The sequence below is a fragment of the Rhipicephalus sanguineus genome, unplaced genomic scaffold (assembly GCF_013339695.2).
Source record: "Rhipicephalus sanguineus isolate Rsan-2018 unplaced genomic scaffold, BIME_Rsan_1.4 Seq239, whole genome shotgun sequence".
NCBI classification, from domain to species: domain Eukaryota; kingdom Metazoa; phylum Arthropoda; class Arachnida; order Ixodida; family Ixodidae; genus Rhipicephalus; species Rhipicephalus sanguineus.
This window is the reverse complement of record NW_023614840.1, coordinates 203,324-220,001: the sequence shown is the minus strand read 5'-3', so window position 1 is coordinate 220,001 and position 16,678 is coordinate 203,324. Positions and strand designations below refer to the sequence as shown.

At 45.6% G+C, this 16,678-nt stretch overlaps 1 protein-coding gene across 1 annotated transcript in view; it reads right to left on the bottom strand.

Annotated features, from left to right (window-relative positions):
• Positions 1-12,647: 12,647 nt before the first annotated feature.
• The window catches only part of LOC119376826 (exocyst complex component 5-like), an 88,880-nt gene continuing 84,849 nt past the window's right edge, over positions 12,648-16,678 (bottom strand). The window contains 2 exon segments of the mRNA XM_049411491.1: positions 12,648-12,775; positions 16,158-16,266. Coding sequence (XP_049267448.1) covers positions 12,648-12,775; positions 16,158-16,266 — 237 coding nt within the window.

The following is a 16,678-nucleotide window of genomic DNA, read 5'->3' as shown; positions in this document are numbered from 1 at the left end:
ATCCGCGCCGAATGAATTGTGAACAGCGCTCTTAACGCGCGGCTAGTTCAGGCCGTCTGCTGCCGACATCTAAGATAGGCAAGCGCATCCGGTTACCGATAGTTTTGCTTTTCTTTCCTTTGACATTCCGTATTTTGCTTTGCCACTGGAGCGCCACGTTAATGCTTTCCACTGATCGCAACTGGCGCAGCGCAGTTTCTCTGGCAGCAGAGTGCGTGAAGCGAGCGCTCATAGCTCCCTTATAGAGTTCTCATCTTGCTTCCATCTCCGCCTTGTTATCAGCGCCTAGCTGCGATGCGAACAGAGGGCGGATAGAATAGCGAAGCTCCAGTGCACGTGCGTTCAAGTCACCAGAGAGGCGTTGCTGTTTCGAACTCAATCGGTCTGAGGACGCGAAAACGAGCTCTCACTGCGCCGTCTCTTACAACGAGCATCTCGGGTGCGCGCGCCTGCTCGGTAGCCCCGCGCTCGTGGCCGCTGCAGTGACGAAATAATTTCAAACTTAACGTCTTCAGTGCCGGCGACACATTTTTCGGTAGCTGCTGGCCTTTTAATAAAAAGCAATTCAATCCTGCCTGCATTTTATACACTTGCTGGGCAAGAACTCTGAATTGCCAATCCTTGCCTAAGGGTCTCATTGGAGGGGTCGTAACTATTAGTGCAACGATATTATGCAACATGTTTTCAATGATTATGAAAGCTGATGTGGAGGAGAATAAGTGGACAAAGTTTAAGATATATAAAAAATTGGGTTTTTTTTTAATTGTCGTCAGAAGTTTTCATTGTCCGGTGTTTTCTTTAACTTAGCCCGATCATATCTCTTCACTGAAAATTTATATAAATATAAGATTCGGCAGTGTGGTAGATAAGCATGCGAAGAACGTAATGCACAATTTTTGTCACTCTACTACAAGGATTTTTCGAGATAAAGACCTTCAAAGTAAAGAAAATAGCATTTCCTGGGCCAATTTTGAGGTTTTTTATAAAAACATCTACACTACACATCAAAACTAAAAATACCTGAGCAGAAACAAAAACATGCATATATTTAGTTAAAGAAATTTCAGCTACCTAACTAATATATTTTGTGCAATTCATAACGAAAGTTGGCCAAAACAGCAGAGCGGATGAGCGCTCCACTCCACCTCTTCGTCATTATCGATTTCCTGTGCTTCGAAAAAATTTTTGGCGGCAAAACAAATTGCGGATCTCTTCTTTCCACTCATCAGGCAATAATATATAAAATTTTGAAACAAATTTGAGAGGTCGACCAGCCATCGATTGTTCGATCTTACGTGGAATCACCCTGCAGGAGCAAGCGGCACGTTCTTGCCTTCGGGGAAAGAACTGCAGGGGCAAGCATGAAGAACCTGTTGTCCTGCTTCCCCCACCTGCGTGCCGTCAACCGCAGGACCCTTGCTGCTTCAAGCGAGCAACGACCCCTCCGCGACAGTGCAATGGACTGTGCCATGGTGGGAGGTGTCGTGTGTGTGATTGGTGGTCATCAAGAAGGAGGAGCCAAGCTGAGGGGTTAAAACGACGGTGCTGAGTGAGAAATGGGGCTCTGAGCCCTCGGTAACAGGCTCATCCAATGCGCTCGTCGCTGAACTCTTACCTTGTCTCGATGTAATTGAGTGTACGAAAAGTGCCAGTAAATTTGTTATTGTTTTCCCATCTTGCTAGCATCAGTTCCTCAACCCGGAGACTCGACTACGCTACCAAACGGAGTCCGGGTACGACGCTGCCCTATCGTAGCAACAACCTGGTTGCCAAGAAGGGATGGATACGAATACACCGGCACGACAACTGGTGATCAGCGCTGGGATCTGAAGCTACAAGCGACAACAACAGTCGGCCTAAGGGAATGCAGCTGTCTCGAGACATCGATCACGTGTGGGTGAGTGCTTGGCTTTTCCTTTGATGTGGACCAGGTTCTAAACGAGGGTTTTAGAACTGGTAGATAACTTTGCCGAGAGACTCAAGGTTCCGTACTCTCGGATAGTTGTTTTGGAAGTAGCGGGCACTCGGGATGATCATGGATTTGCAGAAGCTGCAGGAGCCGGACTTGTTGCTGTTGTGTAAAGAATTGGGGATAAATACAAAGGGTTTGGCACGAAAATCCCTAATCATACAGGCAATCATTGATTTGGGGGTCGATGATGAGGAGCTCTGTGATGAATGGGAATACGCCAACCAAAATAAGGAAGAGCGGCTCAGACACTGGGAGAGAGAGGAACGCCGCGAGCGTGAAAGAGAGGAACGCCGCGCAGAACGTGAGCATTAAAGAGAGGAAAGGTGGCGTGAGCGCGAGATTGAGCTCCGCAAACTAGAAGTCAAGGTAGAACTCCTGGAGTTGAGTAAGAGGTCGGGCAGTTGTCCCCAGCGAGTGGTACCTCCCCTCAACAGGAAGGCAGAGTTCAAGATGTCAAGGTATATGCAGCCATATGTGGTATCAGGGGATATCGGCCTATATCTTGCAGAATTTGAACAAATGTGTGAGGAACTGTCTTTTGAGCGAGGCATTTGGTCTCAGGGGTTACTTTCAGTTCTGCCCAGTGAGGCAGTTGAGGTTGTTGCGCGACTCAGTGAGAAGGACGTGGACAACTACGATGTAATTAAGGCATCTTTATTCCAGAGTTTCGGAATATCTGGTAGGAGAGAGGAAAGCAAGAATGGTATGCAAAGGGATCCTTCTCCTGAGAACAACGAGCGACAGGTCGCCGTTGGCGAGATCGCGCCAGAGAAAGGCCCGCCGTTTCATGAGAGCATGAAAGCAGAGCAGGTTGAGAATGAGGCCTTGGCCAGTCTAGAGTTAGGGACAATTCCAGAAGACGTTCCTTTCGTGGACGAGGTTGGTACCAGCCGCCCTAATGGGCTCAAGGAGAAGCCGGAAACCTTCCTCGTGCCTCGAAAGGACGTTTCGGAATCGTCAGAAGTAAACACGGTTAGCGTGCTGGCTAACCATAGCAAGGACGCGACGCTTCAAGGGTTAGGCAATACCGTCGGTGAGGGCACAGATTTAGATTTTATCAGCGCTGACGCAGATAATTTGGCCCGACAGTCCGACGCGGCGGAGAATTCAAGAGGTGTGAGCGAGATAGAAGGTGTAGCGGAAACACCAACGAGCTGCATGGCTCCGCATGTCGCAACCCGAAGCGAGGATGAAGGCGTCGAGGGAAAGGATGTTTGCCGAAAACGCAGAAAAAGAAAGCGGCGGAAGCATTCGGCACAGAGTAAGCTTAAGAAAGGTCCCAACCCGGCGCGAAAAAGACAAAAGGGTAGGCCACAGGACAGTTTGCGGAAACGTAAATTGAGGCGTTCATTCAGCCGCAAGCAGCGAGAGGGGCGCAGAGGGAGAAAGCAAGGTGCGCTCCCACGACGGAAGGCGAGGTTGAGGACAGCTTCGGGAAAGCAGGTGTGCCCGAGTCGTCAAAGTCGAAAGGCCAGTGTACGGCGGGTAACAAAGCACCGCGCGGAGGCGAGCACAAAGGGAGAATGGACAGGGTTTCCCCCCCGTTTCTGGCATTCCATTCACCTTCCAGAAGGGAGCCGGCCGAAGTGCCGAATGAAGCGTGACTGTAGAATGCCGCTGATAGCTCGTGCATGTTGTAGCCTTTGGCGAGCTAGAAAGCCGGCTGGACCGCGGCCCCATCGGGTACGATTCAAGCGAATTTAATTGAGAAAAGGGGAACGGTCAGTTCGAGTAATTTTGCACGTGTGTGCAAACTGGGATTACTCATTATTTTGTTAGGAATGTAGAATTCAGCCAGTTTAATTTTGTGCATTACGAGACGTGGTGCAAAGTTTTAAGAAAAACCGCGCAGTAGTAAAGGGCTGAAGAGAGCATCGAAGTTCTTTAAAGGGACACTAAAGGCAAATAACAATTTATGTCAGAGTGAAAGCCCAATGTATGACAACTTCTAAAACGGCAATATTATCAACAGCAGTGCCCTACTTACCGAGAAATTAAGCTAAATGTATCACATGATGAGCGCCACGAGTGGGACATTTTCGAAGTGATCCCGATGACGTAGGGAAGTCGGCCTACAATAAATCACTAGTAATCAAACTAGCAGCAGTAAAAAAAGAACATTCCGAGCATCAAAAGACGTAATAAAATGCTGTTTGTTCGTTTCCGCTTGATTCATGGAAAACAAAACCTCCGTGGCGTTGCCATGGGGAACGGCGCGCGTGGTTCAAAGGTTCCGTTTTCGCCGAACTGCATGTGCCTCGCCTGTCTCAGTGGTAGTTTCGGGATCGCGTACTGCCGTGCGTGTTTTGCGCGCTCGTGAACGTCGCTCTGACAGAAAGTTCGACAAAATGCCGCATGCGTGTGATATTGCCGGATGCCCGAATGGTGCACAACGCCAGTGCTGCAGCAAGGAAACCGGTGTGTCTTTTCACTGGGTGCCGCGGAATGAACCCTTACGCTCCAAGTGGCTTAGTGTCATGCCATTGCGCCAGTGTGCTAAACAGTCAAAACCTCTGCGTGTGTGCTCGTTGCACTTTCGTACTGAGGATTACGAGACCAACCGCAACTTGGTGACGGCTTTGAATGTGCCCATCCGAGCAAGTCTTTGCCGCAGCCCCGTTGTTGCTACTGTGGGTCCCGCTACTTCCGCTCGGCTGCTACTAGTGTCGGCGGCCGCGCAGTAAAAGCGGGCAACGTTGGGCACGGCAGCAGTGACGTATGAGAGTCGTATTTTCAGGCGGGAGATTTGAAGCACGCTAACGCGATGCGGACCGCTAAAAACGTGATTTTATTTCAAAATAAGCACTTCCTTGGCACAAAAGCAGCACTACGAGGTTTCTGGACCACTATTTCAACAATCAACGTCGACTTAATATTTGCCTTTAGTGTCCCTTTAATCATTAGGATGAACTTCTGAAGAAGGTATTTTTTTTTTTGCGCGAAACTTGTAATTTTTCTAGTTTTGAAAGGTTTATGTGCGATATCGTATGCGTTCACTTTCATGTCGATTTGGGGTGAATAAGCATTTGAGGAGAGATATCTGCATCAGTTTCCGAAATGAGTTTGGCACTGAGCGGTGCAGTTTTCGTTACGCGCTATTGGAATTGACAGGCATTTGGTGCAAGGTTTTAGCATAAAACCAATGCAAATGTTTGAGGTGCTTTTTGAAGTGTATTACACCTGGGGTTATTTTTTTTGTTGTTGTTGTACAATGTGCGTTGTAATGTAACGTAAGGATCAGCATTTAGAACAACTTAGAGGGATTAGGTGAGTGGTTAGTTGTACTTTGTCTTTTGCAACGCTATAGGAATGAGGTAATTGAAGCGCTCAGGAGAGCACAGTGGTTTTTATCAGAGGCGTTGGCATGGGCAGGTAGCTTTAACCGAATGAACCTGTTGGAAGGCAGTGTTTATCCCGTTATGTTTAGTTCTTTTTCTTATGAAGGAATAATGATCGAGTGATCACACAAGCGGATCATTAAGCTTTTCCGAACGTTACGGTGTGAGCGATTGTTCCGGCATGTATGAGTCGCGGTCGAACCTTTTGTTGGGGTTCTGACTGTAAAGGATGAGAAGGTCGTTTTGCAGGTGCAATCGTAGACTATTTAAGTCACGGCGTAGGCCTAGGTTTCAGGAAACCTAGTGAGCTTGAGAGCTCGGCAGTAGTAGGCTATCCGCGGCCTAAAACAAAGACGGACGAAGGGGCGTTTTGGGGCTCGCTGGAATGCAGTCTTTGCATCGGAAGTTATTCATCGTTGGTCACACCTTGACCGATGTTCTTCGCGGGATAGAACAGGCGAAAGTAGTCTAAGATGAAAAAAGGAAGCTGCCTTCTTTAAGCGCGAAGGCGGTACTGATTAACCGTCCGGTTTTGCGAGCTCCCGTTTACGACCGAGAGTTCACGGTCCAGAGTTATGTGAGTGATCGAGGCCTAGGTGCCGTTCAATGTCACAAGGATGACGAAGGTAATGAACATCCCGTGCTCTACTTGAACCGAAAATTGAGCTCTCGCGAGATGGCGAACTGCGCTTCAGAAAGGGAGTGCGCTGGCATTGTGTGGGCCATTCATTAGTTGCAGTGTTATCTCAGAGGCGTCAAATTCAGCGTAGATACGGATCGTTATCCCCTTGCCTGGCTGCAAACCGCGACATCAAAGAACAGTCACCTTCTGAGGTGGAGCTTGATTTTTAGGCACTATCTTTTCGACATTAAGGATAAGAAGGGCAAATTGAATGGAAACGCTGACGCGCTTAGCCGCTCTTTCTAAGCGAGTCTGGGGTGCTCTTCCCAATGTCTCGAAATTGATATTTGAGGGTTTTTTTTTTTTTTTTTTCGTGCAGCTATTTGTGTGATTGAATAATGTAGCACGTTTGGTTCCTCAGCATAAGTAAGTCCTGAGAGTTTTGAGTGTGAGCTTTTCGTATAAAGCTAATAATGAAAGTTTGTTTACCAACCCTCTTTTGGCCTGGTTTGCTCGGAGGCGGCCGAGTGCTTGCTCTGCATGTGGTTGAGTTTCAGAGAGGCCGCAGAATTTGGGTTGCAACTGACCAGACAATGCTTCAGGCGAAGACGAGCGAGCTTTGGGCATTCAACGGAGGCGAATTACGTCGACCCTTCGAGCAGCAGCGTTGGCTGCTACCCTCCGTTTCTCCACTGGCGAGGGAGGAAGCTGTTATGACTGGCAGTCGGTGGCGAAGCGCTGACCATGAGAACCGGCGGACGAGGCGTTCTCACACTGCTAGAACACCTGCATCCTTCCTGGAAACGAAATTCCTGGGACGGCGAGTGACCAACAATGGGCAGAATCTCGGCCTCAAAGTCTGGGACGGCAAGGCCGGAGACAATGGGCCGCCTGGACTTGGCTTGGTACGCTGCCAAAGCCACCTGACGGGTATGTTTGGACGGGAGTCTCCGCAAACCTTTTGCTGCCTTCGGGGAGAGAACTGCAGGAGCAAGCGGCACGTTCTTGCCTTCGGGGAAAGAACTGCAGGGGCAAGCACGAAGAACCTGTTGTCCTGCTTCCCCCACCTGCGTGCCGTCAACCGCAGGACCCTTGCTGCTTCAAGCGAGCAACGACCCCTCCGCGACAGTGCAATGGACTGTGCCATGGTGGGAGGTGTCGTGTGTGTGATTGGTGGTCATCAAGAAGGAGGAGCCAAACTGAGGGGTTAAAACGACGGTGCTGAGTGAGAAATGGGGCTCTGAGCCCTCGGTAACAGGCTCATCCAATGCGCTCGTCGCTGAACTCTTACCTTGTCTCGATGTAATTGAGTGTACGAAAAGTGCCAGTAAATTTGTTATTGTTTTCCCATCTTGCTAGCATCAGTTCCTCAACCCGGAGACTCGACTACGCTACCAAACGGAGTCCGGGTACGACGCTGCCCTACCGTAGCAACAACCTGGTTGCCGAGAAGGGATGGATACGAATACACCGGCACGACAATACACACACCTTATAAGCGGACGGGAGGATGATTGCCGCCACAGCTCAGTGGTAGAGCGTCAGATGCGTTATTCATTTCATTGTTTCTTGTACAAGAATACAATAAAACAAATTTTGAAATTGAAAAGTGAAATTACCCACAGCGCCAATAGGCATTACAGTGGGGGAGGGTATGCAAAAAATGGATTACGAAAGAAGATACATTGTCAGTGAAACAACTAAACAACGTTGCCAATTAATCACAATCGGCAACACAAATACATATAACAATAGAAAAAATTAAAACGCGGTCATTCAAACAGAGAAAAGAAGAAATCATTTGACATAATAGAGGCAATGTTTAAAGGCAATTGGTTCCATTTTCGGATTGTTTTGGGAAAAAAGGCATTTAGAAATACCTCACTCATGCATGCAATTTCTCATATCTTGAACATGTGATCTACGCGGTCTGAGACATAGTGCGGTGCAAGTAAATATTTTGCCTTATCAATTCTAACGTGGCAGTGACAGAATGAAAAAACTTCAATCGCAATTTATGTCAACGGTTGCGTAAGTAATCCCAATCTAATCTTTCTTTCAAACTCGCCATTCTGATATCTCTACTGTAAATCCCTACACGAACCGAGCAGCTAAATTCTGCACCCTTTTATCAAAGTCTCGCATAGCTGGAGGGTCCCAAACTGTGCACACATATTCAAGAATGGGTCTAACATTGGTTTTGTACAATAATACTTTAGTAGACATAGGAAAAGTTTTTGCATTTCGTCGCAAAAATCCCAGCACTTTCCCAGCGTTTGCTGCAACGTAATCAACCTGTCTCTGCCACCTTAGCTGAGACGTAAAATAAATACCAAGATATTTGTATTCATATACCTGTTTTAGGTCTATGCTATTCATATGATAACTGCTCACATGTGCATTCTTCTTCCAGGTAAATGTCATGTAAACTGTTTTATATTTAACCTCATATGCCATTTTGCACACCATACGCTAATTCTGTCTAGGTCTTGTTGGAGAAAAACTACATCGTCCATGCCTTTTATTTCTCTTGTATAACTCTATATATAACTCTATATAACACGCAATCATCAGCTAATAAACACATTTGGGATTGGATACCGTCAGTTATATCATTTATGTATAAGAGAAATAGCAGTGGGCCCAACACAGATCCTTGAGGTACACCGGATGTGACGTTTGCGATTCGAGATTGAGCTCCGTTAACAATGACAAACTGCTTTTGTGATGTTGGGTACGATCTTATCCAAGAAATAATCTGCGGATGTATATTATAAACTGCAAGTTTTGGAGTAATGAAGCAAGGGGTACAGTGTCAAATGCCTTCTGAAAATCCAAGAATGTGCAGTCTACAGAAAGTCGATGATCTAGAGATTTTGTTAAGTCACGTGAAAATTCTGTTAGCTGTATAATACAGGAAATGCCTTTCTGAAACACATGCTGCGCTGGATTAAACAAACAATGTTCATTAATATGTGCAAAAGCAGTACTATAGAAAATGTGCTCTAAAACCTTACAGGAAACACACGTCAAGGACACCGGTCGATAATGTGCTACTTCGCTACGGGCGCCTGACTTATAGATCGGAACAATGGCCCCAACTTTCCACTCATCCGGAAGAAAGGACTCTTCCAAAGACTTTCTTATTTAAAAATTATAGCGCTACATTCGACAAGGACAAGAAGAAAGGTACATGACAGGATGGGCACTGACTCCAACTATTTTTACTGAAACAACCGCACAGCATTTTACAGCAATAAAAGACAAGGCATGCATGTGCATTCATGAGGAACAGTGGATGGGGTGGGATTCGTGCACGCTATCACTTTCTGCTTAGTACCTCAAATTCACTAGCACGCAAAGATGTAGATGTGGTGCTGACGCACATGTCGCCTTTCTGTGTGATGAAATATGCTTCTGATAGTGTATTTCATCACGCTGACCCACGTAAACCTTGCCACATGGAAGGGGGATCTCGTAGACCACACCCGTGGCACACCGCACATACGGTTTGGCGTGTTTCGTTCCACAGCCGGGAATCACCTGGTTGCTGCTGCAGATCTTGGGGCACATTTTGGCTAGCTTATGTGGAGCCGAGAAGACGATTGGGACACCGTACTTGTTGCCAACCCTTTTTAGATTGTGGGTGACCCTATGCATGTAGGGTATAACCACAGGATTGGCGTCAATACGTTCTGGTCTCCGCGGCTTCTTTGGTCTCCCCTTGAATTTCTGCAACAGTGACTCCATCGCAGCTGTTAAGACGTGGTCAGGGAACCCTGCTTTTCGCAGTCTGGCTACCTCACCCTTAAAGCTTGCTTGCATCATGTGAGGGCAAGACTTGATTAGTGCTGATTCAAGTGAGAGGTTTGCAATTGCCCTCTTCACAGTTTTTGGCCGAATCAAACGGTAAAAAATCTTTCTTAGCTCTCGGTCGATAGCTCCAGCACACACATCGTTCATCGTACTTGATGTAAAGGTCCAAGAATTGTAGGCTATTCTCTTTAGGAAGCTCATATGTGAATTTGAGCCCTTTGCCATGCTGTCCAAACATTTGTAAAGTGTCCATCGCGATGTCTTCATACCGGGATGGAATGCCTTTTCTTAGAATCACGAAAAAATCGTCGACATATCTAAATATCTGTAGGACTGTACCGTCGTCAGTTAGTCGTGTTAGAGCATTGTCAATAGATGCTAAATAAATGTTACATAAAATTGGCGCAACACATGACCCTATGCAAATTCCCTGGCGCTGTATGAACCGTCGGTTGTCAAATTCCATAAAAGTTGCATTAACATAACATTCTAAGAGACATAAAATTATCGACGTTCAACCCAGTGGCGTTCTCAAAGGTAATCGTACTATTGACTTTGTGGAGATAGGTTTGCACTAGGCTTACCTACGAGCGCGACCGTGTAGGGACGCGACGTTCTCCACTGCCGCTGCGTGCGACGACGCTGCGGCCGGGTTCGTTGTATTCTCCGACACGGCGCAGAAACCACGCACGAGGCAGGGTAACAACAACAACGGGTTTATTAATCCAAGATGCAGCACAGTGCGACACTCACGGGCTTGCAGGCCATATAGGGAACTCCGCAAGACCGAGCAAGTACGCTTGCCTACGGCGCTACGACTCTCACACAAAGGGCAGCAGTCGAGCACACGAACGAGAAGCCGCCTGCTAGAGCAGCGCGTCAACCTCTCGTCAAGGCCTGAGAGCATCTGACGCGGGCCAGCCCGCGTCAGACAGAAGCGAGCTCAAGGGGGAAGGGGGTTGTCACTGGCGGCCAATGAGGACCGGCGTTGCGCAGTGACGTAAGCTAGCTTGGTGGCGTGAGCATGTGAGCATGTCGAGGCATGCCCGGACGCGTGCCCGCGCGCCGAGAAGCCGACGCATGGCCCGCACCAGACAAAGAGGCCTGGCGCTGCCGATTAACGGCGGTCCCCGGCGCTCGAGCCGCGCGGGGCCAACACACGCGCTAGCTGGGGAACGAGGCGCCAAAGGGGAGGGCGCGCTCGATTCCCACAACTTCTATACACTCGCGCACTGCAATAAACAGATCCTTCAGGGGTACTGAATAGAACAGGTCTTCTACGTCTATTGAAAAGGCATAACCAATTTGTCGCTCTCTTTCTAATGTGTTGACAACAGTCATTGAACTTTCTGTCGCAAAAGGGTCTAAAATTTTTAATTTCTTCAGGTCCTTCAGCAAAAAACGACTAATATGCTGCTGCCAGGCCCCTTTTTCGCTGACTATTGTCCTGAAAGGTGCATCGGGTTTGTGTGTTTTAACAGCAAAGAATAACGACAAGGTATTCCCTCTGGAATCTACAATGGCTCTTGACAGGTCCTGAAGTTCCATGGATTTGCACAAAGACACTGCCTTGCCTTTGATGCGTGTCACAGACGGCTTCACATTGACAAAGTTCTTTTAGATAGCCTGTAGTGCCTTCTCCTTGTAAAGCCCGGACGGTATGACTACAAAGCATCCATACTTATCGGCCTGCAATAGTGACAAGTCATTACTCCTGCAAAACGAGACCACCCTATCAGTTCGAGCTTTTCCTTTCGATGAAGGCTTCTTGAGCGCGGTCCTTGCTAGGCTGTCTACGCTGTCGAGTAGACACCTTTCCTCGTCATCCTTTTCTGCCTTCCTAGTTACCCGACGGTTAAAAGCCAACAGCCCATGCATTGGAACGTGTGGTTCAAGGCAGTACTTCGGTCCTTTTCCCAGGACTTTTCCCAGGACGTCCTGTCATCTACCTTTCTTCTTGTCCTCGTCTAATATAGTGCTACAATTTTTAAATAAGAATGTATCACCAACTAGCCCCACAACGTGTATTGTTAAGTTCCAAAGACTTATCATAAATTATCTTTAAATATGGTGCGACTGATGTTGCACAAAGTTGTAAAAATCAGTTTCGAAGGCCATCGGGACCACAAGCGACAAGTTATTCGGAGGTCGCAGGTGCGGTCCCTGCCGGCGGCAAGTTATCTTTTCGGCCACTTTACTTTCTTCAAATTTACATCATAATTACTACAAATAACATCCCCTATACTTTCCTTGGCTTTCTTGTCTGTTAGTTCTGATTAGCATTTAAAATAAAAAGCTAAAGTCTATTCAATGTAACAGGAAGCAGAATTTTGATTTAGGGCATGACAGTTTTTACAGACATTGCAAAAAAAGAAAAATCAGCAATCTGTGAAAAGGTTCAAGCATAAAGTTTAAATAATTCTCCATCAAAAACAAACATTGCCAACATTAAAGCATCTGAAGTAGAAAAACTTAGCATATATGAGCACGAAGTTTACATGATAATACTAATGTTTACACAAGAAATAGTTCTGCTAGAATTTGGGGGGAAAAGAAGCACATGGCCTAAATTCTAGCAACAAACCTCATCAAAATAAGTACAGAGGATGCTAAGCAATTCAATTTATCCTCGTGTTTACGGGCTGCTTGCAGTGATTTACTACAAATGACAATGAAACCATTCAATACAAAATGCTGATGCATTTAAACTGCAGCATTCTTGTCACTGGCACAGTGCCACACAAATCAATGAGAGTAAGCCACTAAATATGCTCCATAGCGCTGTGTCTGCATCATTCTTTCCAATCCATGTTCTTATTGCGTGCTATAAAAGTGAACATGAATTACCAACATGCCCAAGCATATGTGCACTTCCGTATAGACTGCATTGCGAGGATACTCACAGGAGCAGAGGTGCCACGTTGTTATTAAAGAGCTTCTCAAGCAGCTGGTAAATGGAGTTGCACTGCCTGACCGTGTCAAAGAAATAAATCTCTGGCTCATTCTTTGGTTCGGACACAGGTATGGCTGGTGAGGAGAATAAAACACGTCACATTTGAAGATCTTTCTGTCTATACCAAATGCTTTCAGTTTAGATATTTTTCCTATCAATGAATGGAACAGACTGTACGATACTATAGAGAAATTAGCATATACAGGTGATTTTGAAGAAAAAATTACAGAGTATATGCATTACCTAAATTCACACCTGTGCATGTGTGTACGTTGGCGAAGGTCAATGTTCCTCCATAAAAATCTTCGAGCAATTTGAAAAAATATATATGTGTGTGTTGCTTCTTGCATACCACTCATAGTGTTTTTCCTTTCCACATACTGGCAAGAAATTGTCACATGTTCTTTTTGTTCCTATACCGTATTCATTCCACTTTTGTAATAGCTCACTGTTGGGTTGCAAGTATCGAATAAATAAATTTTTTTATTGATGACCTTCACAGCACTGTAGCAACTGGCACCCCATGACAACAGCTTATAATATGCATAGAATGGAGGTTGGCACTGAGCACATTCCAGTATTGCCGTTCAAGCAGAGGAGGGAAAGGTAGGGAGGTTAGTCTGCTAATTCATGCAGAGGTGCTGCAAAGGAATGCATGGCCTCTGACACTGTGTGGTACTATGTAAGGCAGGTGGTGCCAAACACCTTAAAGACCTTGTATTAGGCCGCCCATTTACAGCATGTTTTGTGACAGCCACTAGCAATACGGTGGTGGTCAAAATTGCAGCAATATAACTGACTGAAAGTTTGACTAATATAACTGACTAAAAGTTTTATTTCACCTTTTTAACAAACCAAAGCTGAGAAGTCCACAGGCAAGCAGTAAATTACACATAGCATTTTAGAACTTTATAATTGCCAATATCCAAGACAAGAGGGATGACTCTCTGAAATAATACTTTTGCGGCAGCTGATGGATGCAGTAGTGGCAAGTTCAACAAAGACACTGACTTCAGTATGAGCACACATGGTGTACAGTGCGAAAGGGCACAGAGGAGGAGACTATACGGCCCAAGCACTGTCTCTCAACCTGAATGTTTACTGAAGAGCACGCAAAAGTAAAACGCAGTTACAGAATCAAAGGACGACGATGAATTCAATAGACACGTGAGTGGTGACAAACTGTTGATCAGTGAGCAAGATTTCAGCCTGACAAACACACATGCTTTCTGATATGAAAGGTCCCGTTGATTTCATGGATGCGCTGTTTTGGATGGTTCATGGGAATTGCAGTGTCAGAAAAGATAGGAGGGCAGTCACAGGAACAGCAATGCAAGGATAAATGAGAGCACGGGGTATTCCCTATTCCCCATGAAATTAAGTTAGTAGGGAATAGGTTCAATGTCGATGGTTTTTTCTCCGCAAAAAATAAACTGCAATCACTTTGTCCACATATCAGCAGGGAACTTCCTCAATGTCGTGTTAAACACAACAAAAAATTTGTAGATTGCATGCAATTAAAGGGACACTAAAGGCAAATAATTTATGTCAGAGTGAAAGCTCAATGTATGACGTCTAAAATGGCAATATTATCAACAGCAGTGCCCTACTTAGCGAGAAATTAAGCTAAATGTATCACACGATGAGCGCCACGAGCGGCACATTTTCAAAATGATCCCGATGAGGTATGAGAGTCTGCCTACAATTAATCACTAGTAATCAAACTAGCAGCAATAAAAAAAGAACCTTCCGTGCATCAAGAGACGTAATAAAATGCTGTTTGTTCGTTTCTGTTTGATTAAATAACCTCTTTGGCGTTGCCATGGGTTCCGTTTTGCCAAAGGAACCTTTGGCGTTGCCAAAAATTCTGTTTTCACCGAACTGCGCTTCGCCCGGCGCCCTGCTTCGCTCACGTGGTCGCGTCTCAGTGGTAGTTTCAGTATCGCGTACTGCCACGTGCTTTGCGCGCTCGTGAAAGTCACTCTGACAGAAAGTTCGACAAAATGCTGCATGCATGTGATGTTGCCGGATGTCCGAATGGTGCACGCCGCCAGTGCACGCCGTCGCGCAGTAAAGACGTACAACGTTGGGCACGGCAGCAGTGACGTGTGAAAGACTGATTTCAGGCGGGTGATTTGAAGTGCGCTAACGCAATGCGGACCACTAAAACGTGATTTTATTTCAAAATAAGCACTTCCTTGGCACAAAAGTAGCACAACGGGGTTTCTGGACCGCTATTTCAACAATGAACGTAGACTTAATATTTGCTTTTAGTGTCCCTTTAGGTCTTCAGAAGCTTCACATTTTACAGCACATTGCAGGGAGTGCTGTTGCTATCCTGTTTTACATGACACTGAAATAATTTTTTGAAGCTTTTCATATAAGAAAAAGAGGAGACCAGTGCATCGGCCAACCTTCAGTTTTGTTACATGACAAGGAGTTTGTGTTCCTTCATAGTATTTCTTGACAGTTTATCGCCATAGTTAACCCACCATTTTCATTGTTTGCCTGCGAGAACCTTTGTCTTGAAAGGCATGCGTAAGTCAGTTTTTTGTATTTATATGCTTCTTTGTTTTAAATAAATCTTTCAGTTATGAGTAAGCGCTTGTACAGTTGTCCTTCCTTTTTTTGTCTTTGTCGGCATGCACTTAGTTCAGTTAAACTATGCACTTCAACCAACTAGCACAGTTGTCGATTCGCTTGTTCTTCTAACTTTTCTGACACTGCAATTCTCATGAATGGCCCAGAACAGCACACCAGTGACATTGTTGAGGCCTTCCATATCAGTAGGTATGCGCAGTTGTGTGTCTCTCAGTGATCAAGAGTTTGTTCTTGATAACACATAAGCTCCCCACTCACATGTCTCTTGAATTCATGTGCTTTTCAATCAGCATTCAGTTAAAAGACAGCACTCAGGTCATTTGGCCTCCTCTTTTGTACGTGTCCTTTCATGCTGTAAACCATGAACACAAACCAACTCACCCAATTTTCTATCCTTATTCAATATGAGCTAGGGTTGCCACCTTTGCCAAGAAAAAGAGAACAAAACAAAGGCATGATATGCCACAAAGAAACACTCTTTGACTGAAATTTATTGAAGGCTTTATATACATTTTGGCACACCTTAAGAACATGCCGCTGTAATAGAAAATTGTTTGTACTGAAATATTAGTGGCCTAACAACAAAGCAATATGCCCGACGAATTCAGGAAGGTTTAGAGAGTTTGGAATAAATTTGTGACTATTCAACTGCTACGTTTGAATGCCCAATACAGCATTTTCAACACAGCTTATTTATTCATTTATTTAGAACAGCTTACAGGCCCGAAAAGCACACATATATAAACAGCATACAATCTTAAGGAGAGTGGCAAACGTGTATGGATTAAGCAGTAGTTCTGAGGGAAAAACTGCCAATGAGAAATTGGCTACATCTAAGAAGTGCAAGAAACTCACCCCTAAGGCCAATCTCCAGGGCATAGTGGATGTGCTCAATGCAAAGTCCATTCAGCAGTATGTCAAAAATCTGTGCCACACTTTTTGGCAGCTCTGTAGGCTTGGACAACTGCAGAAATTTGGAGAATTTGCTCACTCCTGTCCACAAAAATTTGGGCAACACTTTTCTACACAAAAAATGCAGGATACAAAAATGTGATTTCAAAGCAATTGGAAATATCTTCCCACTGAGTTCACAGAAAAAAAGCACACTGAAAAGAGTGAGCTGTAATAAGAATCTCAGCCACTAACATTTCCACTGACGCGATAAATGTTTTAGTGCTGCATCAGCAGCTCAGTTACGCCTGGTGGTCTATGCAATGACAACACACTGACCTCACTACGACACTAAATGCCAACGTATTGGTTAGTGCCAATGAGAGTTGTCTTGAATTTAATTAGTGCCTGCAGAGCTGTGAAAGTTCCCATTCAGGTGCGTGGCCACTGGTGCAAAGGGCCAAGTATGGCCAAAGAGTGCCAAG